The sequence below is a fragment of the Phycodurus eques genome, chromosome 2 (genome assembly GCF_024500275.1).
Source record: "Phycodurus eques isolate BA_2022a chromosome 2, UOR_Pequ_1.1, whole genome shotgun sequence".
Taxonomy (NCBI): domain Eukaryota; kingdom Metazoa; phylum Chordata; class Actinopteri; order Syngnathiformes; family Syngnathidae; genus Phycodurus; species Phycodurus eques.
The window spans coordinates 9194718-9212379 of NC_084526.1; the positions used below are offsets into that span (position 1 = coordinate 9194718).

Sequence of the window (17662 nt, forward strand, 5' to 3'; positions counted from 1 at the left end):
CCACATGGTGTTAATTCTCCAAAACTCTACGCTGATGTCTGCTCAAATGTCAGTGCTAATTACTCTAAGTGGCTTTTATTAAAGATAATTGGCCCTCTGAGCAAGATCACATCCAATTACTGTGCTCTACCTGGGAAGAAAGCAAGACACAATTGGAATCATGTCAGTCAATTCAAGTGGGAAGTCACCATAAAGAAAATGGATGTAAATATGAATACAAGCTGTCAACTCAAGTCATAACGTCCCACAAAGAATGCCCCTAATAATAAAATACAGTGCATGGGTGTGTACATAATGCTAACTAGGCACTTGATTAGATCATACAAGAAAAGTATCAAAAATTCTACCCTCACAAAAATAATATTATCATATTTCCTCACATAATTAGTTGCCGGGGAATTTTAATGACTCAACTGCAAAAAGCACCAGGTGTTTATTTGTGGGGGGTATCTTGTGTATTGCTTGAGGTGGACACAATGATGTCCATTGAATGGTTAAGGATTGTTACTTCTGTGGTTAAATGGCAACGTAACATTTTTTTGTTTTGTTTTGTTTTTTTCAATTTGCGCGTCATATTATACTTGATTGTTACCCACAAGGCGGCACGGTGGCCGACTGGTTGGAGCGTCTGCCTCACAGTTCTGAGGACCGGGGTTCAATCCCCGGCTGTGTGGAATTTGCATGTTCTCCCCGTGCCTGTGTGGGTTTTCTCCGGGCACTCCGGTTTCCTCCCACATCCCAGAAACAGGAATTGACAACTCTAAATTGCCCGTAGGTGTGACTGTGAGCGCGAATGGTTGTTTGTTTGTATGTGCCCTGTGATTGGCTGGCAACCATTTCAGGGTGTACCCCGCCTCCTGCCCGATGATAGCTGGGATAGGCTCCAGCAGGCCCGCGACCCTAGTGAGGAGAAGCGGTGTTGAAAATGGATGGATGGATGGATGTCACCCACAATGAAGTGGTAGGACTATCCATCCATCCATTTCCAACACCGCTTATCATGGTGAGGGTCACGGAGCACTGGAGCCTATCCCAGCTGACTTCGGGCGAAAGGCAGACCACACCCTGAACTGGTCGCCAGTCAGTCGCAGGGCACATATAAGGACAACGGACACGGAGAACCATTCGCGCTCACATTCACACCGTCACTGAGTGGGAACTGAACCCACGCTGCCCACACCAAAGTCAGGCGAGTGTACCACTACACCATCAGTGACCGTGGTAGGCCTAATATTTCCCTGTTCAGGTTTTTGGACAGTCACGTACAATAAATGCCTCGTCTGAGCAGTAAGCCAGAAGAGTGAGAACTGTGTCAAGGTTATGTCTATTCAACTTTGCACTTGCTGCAGGACTGTAATACCATTCTGATATATGATTAATTGTTTCATTATGTATTGGTTTTGTGTCGAAGATATATTGATGATGTTTGTGTTCCTTGTTTACATGATAAGATAAACATCCACACTCAGCACCAGGACTGTACGGTTGTGATTTTACTTAGCTCATGCAGCTATGGGCACCCCACCTAAACACCAATGGTGGAAATGGTAATCAAATTAGGGTGTGGTAATCATGTTTTTTCTTGCATATACAATTCTAATTCTAGTTTCGGACTGCCTGCAAATCATAAAGCTCTGAAATCATAAAAATGTTATTATCTGACCAGCGTTTCACTCGTTTTGTGTTATTTTTAACTTCAATTGAGGTGGGCTGCACTTACGCTGCAAACATTTGGGACGTTGCGCCTTAAATTGTCGAAGAACTACTACGAAGTAGTAGATGGATTTTCTTTCCTATATTGCAAATGTGTCATACGATTTCATGGATTTTGAAACAGTTAAAAAAAAATATATTTTTTTTTTTAACCAAGGTTATCTGAATATATCTGATATATCAGGTGGAGAAAAGTATTGGACTCTTACACCTTGTGTTTGTGGTGAGTATTTTTCAAAGCTGGGGATTTAATTGGGAAGGAGTAACGTTATATTAGCACAAAACCGACCTTAATAACTGTGGAAAAAGTGACATTAAATTCACTGCAAGTGACACTAAATTCACTGCAATTTATGGAGCACAGTGGGTTTTGTCCGCAGTGGCTTACCAAACTCATACTTTTCGTTCACACACACACAAAAAAAAAAAAAAAAAAAAAGAGTGCATTGACGAAGGTATCAAAAAACACTTGACATGTCACAAAAAAACTCATGGTTGTTTTTAATGCTTTTGGTGTATTTGCCTTTTAGGGGTAACACTACTGCACATGCCGGCACGGTGGTAAGACTGGTTAGCACATCCGCCTCACAGTTCTGGGCACCTGGGTTCAAATCCCGGCCCTGCCTGTGTGGAGTTTGCATGTTCTCCCCGTACCTGGGTGGGTTTTGTCCGGGTACTCCGGTTTCCTCCCACATCCCAAAAAGATGCAGTGGTAGGTTGATTGGCGACTCTAAATTGCCCGTAGGTGTGAATGTGAGTGCGAATGTTTGTTTCTATGTGCCCTGCAATTGGCTGGCGACCGGTTCAGGGTGTACCCTGCCTCCCTGCCCGAATGATAGCTGGGATAGGCTCCAGCACGCCCGCGACCCTAGTGAGGAGAAGCGGTTAAGGAAATGGATGGATGGATGGACTACTGCATGCCATAGTTACACAGATGAACGGGGACCACAGAGACCTGGAAGGCTGCTTCAAAATAATATACAAATGTCTCGAGCAAAAGTGGCCACACCACAAAATCTATGAATGGCTGTGCTTATTCTGATTGTTTGAATGTAAAGTTTGTTATTTATTACACGGATTGTTAGTTGAACATCTTTACATAATCTCGAATTGGGTTCCTGTATTTTCAATGTGTATGTTACAATAATATATTATTTAAAAGAAATAACATGTTAAAGAGCTATAAAATACATGTGGATACAAATGATCAGAATGGTACCACTTCTGCCTCAATTTGAGCCAAGAAAAACTCTGGTAAAATAATTAAAGCTATTTAATTGCACCTCTTTTTTTTCCTGATGGGCAAAAATGGGGCTTCCATTTGAAGAGAGGCATGTATTTGTTTTAATGGACAAAGCACCCAGTGATTTATTAAGGTGCAGCGCCAAATTAAAGTGGAGACCACGATTTGCTCATACACAGTACTCATTCGGTTTGGATTATTTGCAACATAAAATGTTAACCGTAGTATTAGCGTAATTTAAAAGGTGATGTCTTTGATACAGCTTTTAGAAAGACTGAGAAATGGACGTTTTGTACTTTCATGACCACCCCTGTGATTTAACTACAACACACTACACCCATAAAAAGAGTTGAAGGAGAAGAAGAAGATTGAACTGTGCTACATGCATTCTCAATTCGCATGTAGTGACACTAAGAATACTCACATCTTACATACTTCAGCAGATAAAATACATTGCATGTTACTCTCAAATTACCTAATTCGACACACTAACTTCTGTGACTGTTGATAAGCACACTATTCATGCTGGCATTGGATTGTATATTGCAATGCTGAACCCTAGTGGGAAGATGGTGTACTACATGTTCAACGCCCACCATTCTGACCTGCAGAAATGGTGCGTAAACGTTAACAACACACAGAAAAACAACACAACAGTTTCAGGACGTCGTGAGTAATGAGTGTTCAAGTAAACTATGATTTATACTTAAATGTAGCATTACTGAAACAAACCCAGAGGTAGGATACACCCTGGACTGGTCGCCAGCTAATCGCAGGGCACATAGTCAGGCCGACTGACAAACAACCATTCACAGTGTTACACCTACGGACAATTTAGAAGTTTTTATTTAACCGACATGCATATTTTGAGGATTTGGAAGTAGGCTGGAGTACCTGGAAAAGAGTCATGCGAGCAAAGCGAGAACATATAAACTCCCCACAGAAGGGCAGGAGATGAGATTCGAACCCAGAAACTGTGAGGCAGGCATGCTAACTACTTTCATGCTACGATCTCATAATATATGATACTGAATTCATTTTCAATTATTAACTACACTTAACAGTGTAGTTGAAATCTGAGCAGCGTTGTTTTGAATCTTATATTGACAATGTTACATAGCAAAAGAATTTGACAACACTGAGTCACATTCACAGGTGTAATTCGCGCCATTTTTGATGGGTGTGAAGTCAGGGTTCTCATGTTTTTTCACACCAAACTCATTAAACATGCATTATTGGAGTGTGACTTATCTACCCAGTAATAAAAAAGCCTCCAACAAATTGTTCCCACAAAGTTAGAATTAAAGCCCATGTATAGTAGGTGTGTCAGAAAGGTTCCAAGACTCAACGGACCGTAACAATCTCCCCCTTGTGTTGTAGTACAATGAAACCTAAAAATAATGAACTTTTTGGCCATCATTTCAAAATGTGTGTTCAATGCAAACACAAGACTGCTCATCAGCAAAAGAACACCATACGTACCTTCAGGCCTCTGCTAGAAAGCTAAAAACAAAAACAAAAACATAATGAAAAGCCTACTAGAACAACTGAACTTGATTTGGGATTAATCAGAGACACTAAATGGTGGCAGGTGTGTACTGACTTCATTTACCGTGAGTTTGAATGTGTTAATTCTAAACACATCAACATCCCAGTTCCAAGCGGGTGGGCACAATTGCGCAACTATATTATTTCAGTTGTTTATTTTTACTTCCCCTACGACAAGATTTTCTTGTAATTCAATTAAGTTGTACAGGTTATAGGTTACATTAGACGTGGGAAAACTTTTAAAATGATTTATCTTGGTCTAATTCTGCACAAAAACCTGACATTTGAACAGGGACTTTTTATTTCCACTGTACAGTAATGTCTCAGTTACAGTACTTGTATTTGGCCCCTTCTCAAATGTTTATTTTCTTGTATAGTTTCCCCTCTAGTCACTGATAGTGTAGTGGTACACTCGCCTGACTTTGGTGCAGGCAGTGTGGGTTCAGTTCCCACTCAGTGACGGTGTGAATGTGAGTGCGAATGGTTGTCCGTGTCTATATGTGCCCTGCGACTGACTGGTGACCAGTTCAGGGTGTAGTCCGCCTTTCGCCCGAAGTCAGCTGCGATAGGCTCCAGTGTCCCGCGACCCTAACCAGGATAAGCGGTGTTGAAAATGATTGAAATGAATGATGAGTTTCCCCTCTTTCATGTTTAAGATAAATGAATGTGCAATGTAACTAAATGTTTTTTTTCTTAATAAATAAAATGAAGATTTAAAAATGTAAGTTGTCTTTGGTTATTGTCTGATATTTATTTGTTTGATGATCTTAAACAAAGTGGGCATAGAACACCAGTCTGAGAACTTTTCTGACTTAACTCAAAGATGGTGATGTTTCTGTTTTTTTTTTCCCCAAACACATATACTTCATTCTTTCCACATGAGGGAGAAAATGCAATAATTCGACAAAAAGCGGATAAACACTGTGATGTATTTAATTTTGCTTTCACTATCATCTGGTGTAAGCCCTTGGACTGGAGCGAGTTAGAGAAGCGTGTGCAAAGAAAATCACATCAGTATTGTTACAAATTGTGTCACACAATTCTTTTTTTTCCCCTCAATGGAAGTCGGCAAGCTTTCTCACCTGGCTGAGGAAAATCCAGTTATGAATTGTGGAAAAGGACATTTGCATGAGAAAGGCAAAGACAGCCAAGTCTGTTCTTCTGATAATTAAAAAAAAAACACACTTTTATTTAAGTTTGATCATGTGGGCTATTAGTTCTTTCACTCTGTCTCACTCTCCAATCAATGAGCAGATTAATTGGAAATTAGGAAGTCAGTCATGGAAGTCAAAAATACATTGATTTTAGAGTGTTTAGCTCATGTTCATGTTAGCTCAGTCAATGACCATCTAAAAACCTTTCGTTATCATATCCCTGTATTTCCACCATGAGCCTGTGTCCACTGCTGATGTGCACAAGTATGACTTGACTGTATGTTGTACAGTTTAAATATTAAGTGCTGCTATGGTTTATCAGTAGAAGTAATTTTGGGATTCAAGCAACTACTTCAATGAATATTTTCCTAAGCAAAATGTATAAGTACAAACCATTTTTTTTTTTTGTGGGCGAAAATCATAAATGGAGCTGTGAATTATACATTTGAGTCAAATCACTTCTCACAACTCGACGCGTTCTTCTAACATCATTGCTTTATATAGCCCTGCGTGTTATTAGCAATATTAAATTGCTAGGAGGCAATCGCTAGCACCAGGATGTTTATGCAGCATCCCTGCTATAAACTTCCATGCACTTATTGGCACTCAGTCCCAAGTCACAATCCCCAGACAGCAATTCTGCAGTAACAATTGAGTTGAGCATTACCCGTGAAGGCTTTTATCCCAAAGTATGACTGTCTCTTCCACTCAGATGAATCGCTAAATGCGTGTCGTGGTTTTTTTTTTTGGTTTGTTTGTTTGTTTGTTTGTTTGTTTTTCTCAGCAACGGTTTAATGGTGGTTCTATCGTGATGACTAATTTGAAAATATTGGAATTGTTGAGTTTGATGAGGCAGTTGGTCATGATATGGTGATGTTTAAAAAGGGCCAACAGCGTTGCCACCAAATCTGCTTGACGCCATCAAATGGGATAAAACATCATTTTACATGCTTCTATACACTGCGGTCCACGGCCAGGCTGTCAGGAAGTGTTTGGTACTTTTGGTAAAAACAATGCTTATTTTGACTGTTCACATCCTTTCATATAAGCACATTTTCCTACCCATACAGTATGCTCGTACTATTGACATATCTACAATGACGTGTGCAGTCACTTCGAATATCAATTGCAGGAGGTGGAGTTTTCCTCTCCAAAATAAAACTACAAATGTTCTGTTGCTTTATGCGAGCAGTTGACTGGTGTAAGAAAATAAATCAGTCAATGGGTTAATAAGATCTGGTCATTTTACAGTACAAACATCAAAAAGCAGTCTGAAAGATTTCCACTTTCATTAGTCTGTTGTGGGTCAATGTGACATTAACCCCTGGAGACAAAGGGGTGGGATCCATACTAGAAATCAAACATGTCACTCTGCTTCTTTGCCAGCTTGGCCACCTCTTGCCTTATAGCGTGTACAAGTGCGGAAGTGGAGAGGTTGCTCAGGGGAATGCTGTCCGTGTCCTTCCCCACCTGCTGCAAGCTTTTCTGGGATGCTGTGCTCTGGGTGGCAGGCTGTTGGTCCAGAGCCTGAGTGTACTGTAGGGGGAGTAAGGAGGGGCTTCCCTGTGGGTAGCGAGGATGGGGAAAAGCCTCGACATAACCCGGCAAAGGAAGCTGGAAAAAAGGGCCATGGTTAAAAAAAAAACATTTTTAAAAAGAAGATGAAAAAAAACACATAAATTCAGCATTGTCAATAATAAAATACAAAGCCAAAATGTGTTTATACAGTAGTTAAAACACACAAAAGCGTATTACCTCAACCAAACACAAAATGTTATGATAACTATTTGTTGGTTAGTTAGTTAGTTAGTTACTTCTTTTGACATAGACAAATAATCATTTGGAAAAAGCTCATTTCAAATATAATTTGTCCATTTGTAGAGTAAGGTCTAATCATGAGAGATGGCGGGGAGAACAAAAACAGTGGTGCCTTCAGATATGACTGAGTTTTTCAAGTTACGAGCCATTGTTCGGCTGATTTTTTGCTTTGACTTGCGAGTGCAGCCCTATATGGTGGCAGTGAACTCTACTCACTTCACAATAAATTGCAATTTCGCAAATATTGAGCAATTGTTCAAAAAAGAGCCTTCAAGCTGTTTATTGCCACTCCCAGTTAGAGTTGAGTGTCAAACTAAGCATAAAACAACGAATTACACCAACCACATGGCTTAGCCTTTCAGTCTGCTAGCTCAATGCTAATGCAAATTAGCAGCTGTGATTACCCTTCAAACAAATGATTGAACAGAAATGGTGCAGCAACACATGTAGAAAGACAATATAACAGTACTCATATATTCTTTATCCTCTGTGAAGAATGACAAATATTAGTGCCGTACTGATGCACTGCGAGTCTCGATTGAACCATATACTGTATCTGTCTGTCTTATACTGCTCCCAAGTGACCAATACAGGCATACCGGAAGGAACAGCACAATGGCCATTCATTTAAGGCAGTGTGACAAAAACTGTTTATTATTTTTCATTCTATTTAATTATGTCAGTAGTGTATGTTTTAATGGCTGAATGGCATTTCCATTCATTTCAATGGGAAAAGGTTATTTGAGGGTTTTGCGTTACGAGCGTGGTGACAGAACGAATTTTACTCAGATTTCACGGCACCACTGTATTTCTATCATGTTTTGTCTGTTCTGATGTTGTTAGTCACAAGGTTAATTCAGGCATTCCTTACAGAGTCTGCCCACTGATGCGGCACATCTTCCGGTTCAGGAGGATAGGACATCCAAGAGGGACTGTGGTAGGAGGTGGGCGAGGCGGAGACGTAATAGTCCTGAGTAGCCCGGCCTGCTGGCTGGGATGGAATAGATGGCTGTTATTGGGTTTCCTGAAGAGAGTACGAGAGAGGGGGAAACATGGAGTGAGACTTACATGTCATGGCTTACTTTTAAAATGTCACCTTGGCTCGCTGTCCACTCACCTGAGTAGTTGGACACAGGCTGCTCTATAGTGATGGATGGAAGTGCCGCCTTGGAGCTTGGCCCATATGGGTTGTTGTCATGTGGACTCTGCATTTCAGTGACAGATGTCTGAGAGCTCCTTCCCTTGGGCCCCAGGTCAGAGATGGAACTGAGCGGGATGGCAGTGGCATAAATGTAGAATTATACTAAGCAGTCGCCACTAGAGGGCAGACATACTCCATGTGGATGAGCTATTAGCTCATTAACATTCTTGCCATACCTCAATGCACTAGTTCAATATTAAAATGTATACAGGGCCTGAAATCACACTGGTCCCAGTACATTATCTCGAGAATATCAAATCTCTTGAAAATGGATGTGAAAGAGAATCGTGTACTGTCGGAGTGAAACCTAATGAGCATTACCGTCTTAAGGAGGTGCCAGGAGGTGGTCCAGTGCGAGGTGGTAAAGGAGGAGGAGAGCTAATTGCCATATCAGGCAGCTGGGTGAAGTGAAAGGCCTGCAAGAGATAATGACAAGGGTTTAAGTTCACATAAACATGATTATTCAGAGCATAGGTGTCCAAACGTGTTTTTCCAAGGGCTGTTTACTGAAAAATTCAAGGATGCAAGGGCCACTTTGACAATCTTCACATTAACACACAAAAATCAATCCATCAGTCTTGGTGAAGATATGCAAATGTCAAAAGCAAATGTAAATTGTTTTTATATACCTGTATATTCTAAACAGTGCTTTCTTGAAATTCAAGCTCAATTCTTTCCATGACAAATGTCGTAACTCAAAACACTTGTATCTTAAATCATCTTCGCCCAATACAGATATACAGTACAGGTACACATGGGGACTGGTCACAGCTTCTCAGTAAGCTTTAGTAATATTGGTAGTTCTTTGCAGAGGATAAAGAATACATGCCTGTGAGCGTTTTTATACTATCAGATAGACAGATGTGTTGCATGTTTATAGGGTTATAACACCGATGCTATTCGTTAGCCCATCAATGGGGTTTTGCATTGTTTGTTAGAATTTAGCTAAACGGACTTTACTAAGGTAAAGCTATGTGTGTGTGTGTGTGTGTGCGCGTGTGTGTGTGTGTGTTTTAATACAGAATGTGTAATTCTTTGTTTTAGGTTTAGTTTGACAGTAAACTACAACTGGGAGAGGCAATATATAGCTTGCCTTGAAGCCTCTTCTTTTGAAGAATTGCTCACTGTCCGCCAAACTGCTGCTTTTTATGAAGCTGACTTCACTGCCACCGTACAGCGCTCATATCTGAAATTTCTACTCGCAGAGCAAAGAAAAACATCGGCAAAGAGACAAGCTCATATCTCAAAAACCTGTTATTTGGGTGACCCGTATCTCAAGGCAGAACTGTATATTTATTTAAAAAAAAAAAAAAAAGCTAGATGATAAAGTAAGGATTTTCCAGGACTTTTTAGTCCTGTATCCCACGAGAACAGATTCATCCCTTTACTTCGCCTGCCTTGTCACCCAGTGTAGAAAGTAAGTAATACAATGCAGGCAAACAGGTTGTGTCAATTGTTAACTTTAGCATATGCTGTGGGCCGCTAGAGTGGAACTCAAATGGCCCTCGGGCCACAGTTTGGACACATTTGCTTTAGAGAGACTATATTATCTGATCATGCTTACTGGTTTGGGTAAACTGCACTGATAGACGTCTGCTCCATAAGACGGGCTCCACTGTAGTCCTCCGCGACTGCAGCTTATTGTGCCCGGAGCACTGGTCACCACATCTGCATAGGGAAGTGAAGCTGGAGCGGCGCTGTATTGATCAGGAGGGGGGCGACGGTGGTGGGAGTGCCTCCCGGATGTGGAGTGTCCCCCCGAGGCCAGGCTGAATGCCTCCTCCAGGAGCAGGTGCATCTGCTGCCGCACTTCATCAATGGATGGCTGTGAGCTCAGCGTGGACGCCTGTGACTGGCCTTTCAGACCGCGGCCGTACACGAAGCCCCTCTGATCCATTAAATGGTCGACGTTTGTCTCTTCAATCAACTCAGGCTCGGTCTGGAATAAACATGCAGAGTGCAGACACTTGAAAACTTGTCTGTTTCCTGCAAAGAATAATCCAATGGATGAAAGGATGTTGGTAAGGGGTTGATAGTAACGTGGAAATTCTAAGGTTGAATGCAATCCAACAATTTGTACGGATTTGGGGGGGAAATCCCAAAATTATGAAATGTACAGGCAATGCTAACAATTTCACATTCTTAACTGCCATATAAAAGTGAAAAGACATTAACACAGTTTATAATCAAACACTCGTTCCTAAATTATGTGAAGGAAATACACATTGCTGATGAGACTTAGGCCTCTCACGTTTTAACATTGTCACTCAATCTTTCCTTAATGTTGCTTTGAATGTGAGTCAGCTTACTTCACTTAAAGGTAGAGTTCGTAGATTTAAAAAATAAAGACAACTTTTTTTTCCAAATACTGTATGACCTGACAGTCGGATATTATTAAAAGGATTGTTTGAAATATCATCCCTCTCTGGTCACATTTTATGCCAGCCAGCCAGCCATCCATTTTCTGAGCCGCTTCTCCTCACTCGGGTCGCGGGCGTGCTGGAGCCTATCCCAGCTATCATCGGGCAGGAGGCGGGATAGACCCTGAACTGGTTGCCAGCCAATCGCAGGGCACATACAAACAAACAACATTCGCACTCACATTCACACCTACGGGCAATTTAGAGTCTCCAATTAATGCATGTTTTTGGGATGTGGGAGGAAACCGGAGTGCCCGGAGAAAACCCACGCAGGCACGGGGAGAACATGCAAACTCCACACAGACGGGGCCGGGGATTGAACCCGGGTCCACACAACTGTGAGGCTGACGCTCTAACCAGTCGGTCACCGTGCCGCCCACATTTTATGCCTCTAATTTAATTTTAATTATTGTTGTCAGGGCGCGCCAACAATACGTAATCATAGACTGTAGAGACAGGAGGCATGACGGAATAGTGTGTCAATCATTTGCCCGTGCAGCCTCGCAACACAAAGCAGACTCTCACAAAAGAAGACTATTGTAGTTTTCTGGTTGGATGATTTAACTCCGGTTCGCAACAAAGGTTAAAAAGAAGAAATTGGACCGCTCTCGACATCAAGGGTAGACATACAGTATAAAAGGGTGGTGGCCTATTTGCGGATGGCTGCATCTGGCTGGGCTTGGGAAAGCATCAGCGTTTTCACTGGATCATCAGGTAAGTTAATCACCTCTCTTATATTTTTAATTGATTGTACATTCCAAAAGATTCAACATCAAACCAGTAACATTTCATGTTTGGCAATACTCCATGCCGTCCATGCGCGTTAGTGAGCTGGGGGCATTTCTTTGGGAAAAGACGCGGAGTGACGGGAGTCAAGTGAGGCTACATTCAAATCTTGCTAGCAGTTTGAAAACTTCATTCTCTACCTTCAACTTCTGGTGTCGGAATAAACTAAAGAGCTAAACACATGCCCAGAATGAATCATTAGATCATTTTTAAATTGAGGCTCCTCATGATATGCTACCATGATAATCTTGGTGGAATTCCAAATCTACAGCCTTTGAGTCAACACAAATGCCAGTCAACACAAATCCCATTACAGCTGCATTGCATTGTGTGTAAGCGGCAAAGAATAATCAATACAGCCAATATGCAGATCGATGTTGACCAAGTGTTGACAGTAGTGTGGAAGGTTGCGTGAATAACCTACAGCTCTTCAATCCCGAGCCCACATTGTTTTTCTCCTCAGCATCAGTCATTGCAAATATTAACCACTCCATACATTTCACAGTGCTCCCTTTCAAAACCATTCACCAAGCCTGTATATTTGGTGACAAATGAAAACGAGCTGTTTGAGCTGTTTGGTGACAAATGAAAACGAATGTCCTACTTCCTGTGCAAATAGAAGGTTGCCACGGGATACCTGCTGTAGTGCAACTCATAAATCAGTCTCCCCTGCAAAATGGAAAGGGAGTAATATCTGCAGTACGGGGCTTGCAGCTACACTGGTCCCTTTGTAATCAAAAAGAGCAGGAAATTTGAAAAAAACAAAAAAAGGGGGGGGGGGCTGTCTAGGTTAAAAAAAAGAAAACAGAAACAGAAAACACAATTTACAGGCCAGCATCTTTAAATGGTTTGTCAAGGTTTTCTCCTTATTCAGAGTCTTATTTGTTATAGCTATTTAGTGTAATGCACAAAAGCAGTATAGACAGCAGACAAAAATTGTATCCTATCAGGAAATCTGGAGTGTTCACATTAATAGTACCTCCATTCTGCTGTATCACACTAATAAGACTTACATCATAACACATATAGAGCATTTAGTATCTCTCTTTTCAAAGCTGGACAAAATGCAAGGGATATGTGGAGAAGAGAGTGGCATGCGGCATTTCAGTCACTGATATCACTGCTTATATGATTTACAAAAGAACAGCTCACAGTAAAAACACCAAGGGTGAACAGTCTGCTCCATTACACTAGGGAGCCAGGAACCATAATGGAACAATAAAAGGTGGCAGCATGAAGCAGTGAGACGGATATGCATTACATAACAAGACCTTATAAATGTTCATTCGGGATTCATAAATGAATCAATTGTCTTCCGCCAGCTTGTTGGTGCACATGGTGACCACACCTGAGCGGAGTGTGTCTTGAGTTCTGTCTTGAAGTATTAAATGAGCCAAGAAGACACGGATTTAGCATTAACTTGTCATGTCTGACAAGCTTTTGGCCTATTTTTACAACACATGTGACTAGATTAACACTGGTTAAACACAACTTAAGCCTATTACAAATATGGTGGTACAATTATAGTACAGTATGTAGTGTGCTGTGCATGCTTCTTAGGTTATTTGAAGAGTGTAAATTACTCATAGGAGAGAATGACAATGTGAAAGGTTGTTTGTATGGCAGCCGCTTGAGCATTTATTTGATATCCTACTAGCAGTGTTTTACCTGAACGAGTCTATGAACGACGGTTCATGAACTGCTTTATATTTTTGGCAAACGCGAACTGAACTTAGTTCAATTCTGCCTGAACATTATTGAGACTTCGCTCATTCTGGCGTCAAAGAAAGGTTTTCGAACGAAAGGTCATTCTCATTCAAGAATGCCAGGTTTTGCTCGGGACTTCCAGGACAAACCTGTCTGGACACATTATATACGAGCCTTCATATGTCGGGGATGAAAGCCATATTTTGTAACCGTCATTCACGTTTACATTCGGCAGGCATGTCAGGAGCCTGTGTGCGTGAGATGCGTTCGGGGACACTGCAGAAATTAGAGCAAATGTGTTCTTTCGTTGTTTTTTTAATGCAGTACATCATTGTAAAAATTTATTACTGGGAAAATTATTATTTGTATTAAAATACTTTGCGATCACACTGTCACAATATGGAATTTATTTTGTTTTGTAATATAAGAATAGAAAATATTTTGTCAATATAGTCAGCCAGAGCTGCAAAGAATGCAAAGTTATCAATGTCCTTTTACCATCGTTCCTGTAATGCTGTGTTGCATGTTTTTGTTTGCCCATTAAGAACAAAAGTCCTGTTTTTGTTTTAATTCCTCATTTTAAAAAAGACTATTCAAGCAACAAGTTTTTTTTCATGCTTCTGAGATTGTAGAGTGAACGCTGCAGCTGGCTACTAGTGTGGACTGAATGGGTGGCAACAATGAGGAAATGAAACGCCAGTATTTTGAGGATAATTGCCTGTTAGCAACATACTGGGAAAAAAAAGAAGTATGAACTAGTTAATTTTTGGAACGGTGAACTTAGTTCAAAATTTTTAATTATGAACTATGAATTTTTTTCAACGGTGAACTGAATTTTGAACTCCTTCGCGTAGAAAATGAACTTTCCCAACACTGCCCGCTAGTGCGCTGAATCGTCCATGTACTAGTCTGCTCTTTGTCCTCACTAGTAATACTTTTCACACTAGTAGAACTAGACTTTTTTCCTCTACTGCCTTCCACTATTGTATGACATTTCAAATGTCTTGAAACATTTATTTTGGCTTTTTTTTTTTTTTTTTTTACTTTTATTTGCAGTATATTTTATTTGAATCATTATTTAAGTAGATTTTTTATTTTCCCATACAGACCGTTTTATACCCAGCTCAGTGTTTCGGCACTGTGAGGTTGTGCAATTTGAGATGTGCCCAGTGGAGTGACAAGAAAGTCAGTCTAACCTTATGCCTGTGAAAAGATGTCTAATTTTTGGTGCAGCTGGTCTAACGCGATTTTGGTGAATTTAAATCGGGGCAAAGGCAGACAGATTCTGAGGTCAGTGCAATATGGTTCAGTATGGTATTTTAAGGTATAGTCATTTTATTGTTTATTTATGTGGTATGTTCATTATGAGACGACATAACATTTGTATGTTTCTTCGTCATATTTGATGGTATAGCATGGTATGGATCTTTATTTCTTATAGTTTGTTAAATGGTGAAATTTGAATTCTATGCTATCGTAATGTACTTTGTGGCATGACAAAGGTTTGGACTTACATCATAGCCACTGTTCCGGATGCCTTTCCTGGGTCTCTCCCTCATCACAAGCAAATCCATCTCAGTTCCTCCAGGACTTGGACTGTTCAGGCTCTGTCTGCTGCGATATGATGTCTGCCCTACCTGATTGTGCCTGCAGGGTACATTAGGAAAATAAAGTAGCTAATATCTTAAGCAAAAAGAGAAACCATGTATTCAGTTTTCCAGGATTAGTTCTACTCTCAGATTATACAGCTTTTGGTTCCAAATTTAGGCAACACAGCCTTTAATTACAGCTTTAGTATATTGGGAACAGCATAGCAGTAAAGTAAGCACATTGACAACAAATCAATTAAAAGCCATTTATTTGTTTTAGTGTCCCTTGAGCGTGACAGGAGGTTTTATGATGCCAGAAATCATAAACAACTTGGGGTAGAGTATGATTTAATAGCAGTTATGTGGATTTCACTGAAGGATTGCTCACATTAAAAGTGACAGTAAAATGGGAATTCAGTTTTTTTTTAAAATATATCCATTCATTTTCCAATCTTCCTCACCTCACGTGAGACTTGACATAGGTGGAACTTCGCTCCTCTTCAGGCTCAGCCCTCTCGTGGCCATGTCGTTGCTGTCTTTGTGAGAGGGCCCAGCCACTGTAGCTGCTGTTATCCATAGGAGGAATGTCGAAATAGCCCTTCTTCTTGGGCTTGACCCTCAGTTTGTTCCTGCAGTGCTCGACGTCCGACCGCTGCTTGAGAGCCAAGTTCACCTATAAGAAAAGAGGAAAGCTATAAGCATACTGTAGCTATAAGCTAGAAAAAGAGACAGGTGGTTGGGCATGTATAAATACCCATAAAAACAAACTCAGCAAGGATTTTAACAGACAAAATGTTCTCAATAGGTTTTCAATACAAACATCCATTTTAAGACACAAACAGAACAAATATCAGCCAATATGTTTGCATTTATGCCGATGATTTACCTCTCCGTTGAGCATGGCTGAGTCGCGCTCGGAGGAAAGATGTTGTGAGTAGTTGAGCTGAGCCGTCATGGGCTTTATTGAAATGAGCTGCAGGGAGCCAGAGGAGGTGTCGTATGGGTCTGAAGAATAGAGAGTAAATTCACTCACAAAGCAACTTCAAATAACTGATCAGTATTTTGTATGTGATGATCTCTCATATCACAGCGTTTGGGAATCATTTGTCTAAAGAGCGTGACGCCAGCTATGGGAAGTGGAGCTCCATCCTTGCTGAGTTGAATGCCCATTTTTACTTGTTACATGCAGTTTTTTTTTTGTTGTTTTTTGTTTTTTTTTTAGCTCCGATATCTTATTTGAGTACTTTATGATGGTGTGAAGTGGTACATTCCCCTGACTTTGGTGCACGGAGCATGGGTTTAGTTCCCAATCAGTGACAGTGTGCATGTGAGAGTGAATGGTTTCACCCAAAGTCAACAGTGATAGGCTGCAGCTCTCTGCGACCCTGAACAGGATAAGCAGTATAGAAAACGGATGGAATGGTACTTGGTGATCTATAATGTTGTTATTAGTCATGGTCCACATTTGTGTTTATAATATGTTAAGGGGCTAGTTTCACAGCATCCCACTCGTGATATGCTGTGCGATTTGTATTAATAATGAGTGTTTTTTATGCAAAAGCATCATGTCCATGTCTGCATACTGCGGAGTTGTAACATTTCTGCTATCACAAATGCAGTGACGAAATGTAGTCTTATGTGAGTGTACTTTTGTATGCAGAGCACGTGAGAAACAAACCAGGATGCGATTGTCACATGACCTTGTCGTAAGAAGCGTGAATGATTTTGTATTTACACCCCCGTGTGTGTGAGACGCTCACCGTCTCTCTTGCGCGTCTCCTCCTTTGTTGGTTTCTGCTGCGCTGTGACTTTCGGCGCCGCCAAGCCCCGGACGGAATTCCGCTGCTCTGATTCGCTGCTGATGACGGAACCGTCCTCACTCAACAACTTGCTGCAAGTAACCATGGCAACAGGAGAGGCGGTGAGCTCTCAGAAAAGCCGGGCTCGCAGCCAGGTTATGTCACCCTTCCCTTTAACACCTTCCGAAACATATTGAATTATGATGGCAGTCGTTTGTTAAAACAATAGACTTGTGCAACACTACAGTCTGCATTGTTTTAAGAAGTTATGTCAGTCCAAAAACATTCGGACGACAGAGGAAGGACTGGGATATGAATTAGTCTTAAATCAAGCAGCAACCTTTAAACCTTATCAATAAATAATATTCTCTGTATTAGTACATGCATGGGTGTGTCTGCTATGTTTAAAAGGATGCAGTGATAGAACATCATTTTGCTTTTAATTAGACAAACGCTGGGTCTGTCCGCATCGTGTTAAAGGGCCTTAAAACGCTGCACTGAGGCTGGAATTAGAGCCGCGCCGACAGTGACATCAAAGCGCCGCAGTCCAGCCCTTATTTGTCTGCTAAGAATGATAACAGCGAAGAGAGAGACAGAGGAATAGAGGATGCACTCCCGGCTCCCACTGAGGCGGCGCTGCGTGGCCTCAACAAAGACGTGCACTGTGTGATAACTAATAGAGAC

The 17662-nt window shown here is 41.1% G+C and overlaps 1 protein-coding gene across 1 annotated transcript in view; it reads right to left on the reverse strand.

The window, feature by feature from the left end:
- Positions 1–5715: 5715 nt before the first annotated feature.
- kiaa1549lb (KIAA1549-like b) overlaps positions 5716–17662 on the reverse strand; it is a 64200-nt gene continuing 52253 nt past the window's right edge. Inside the window, 10 exon segments of the mRNA XM_061701327.1 lie at positions 5716–7272; positions 8348–8446; positions 8448–8500; positions 8594–8742; positions 8999–9093; positions 10242–10616; positions 15105–15237; positions 15641–15852; positions 16066–16184; positions 16940–17070. Of these exon segments, the coding sequence (XP_061557311.1) occupies positions 7009–7272; positions 8348–8446; positions 8448–8500; positions 8594–8742; positions 8999–9093; positions 10242–10616; positions 15105–15237; positions 15641–15852; positions 16066–16184; positions 16940–17070 (1630 nt within the window). The 3' untranslated portion in view covers positions 5716–7008.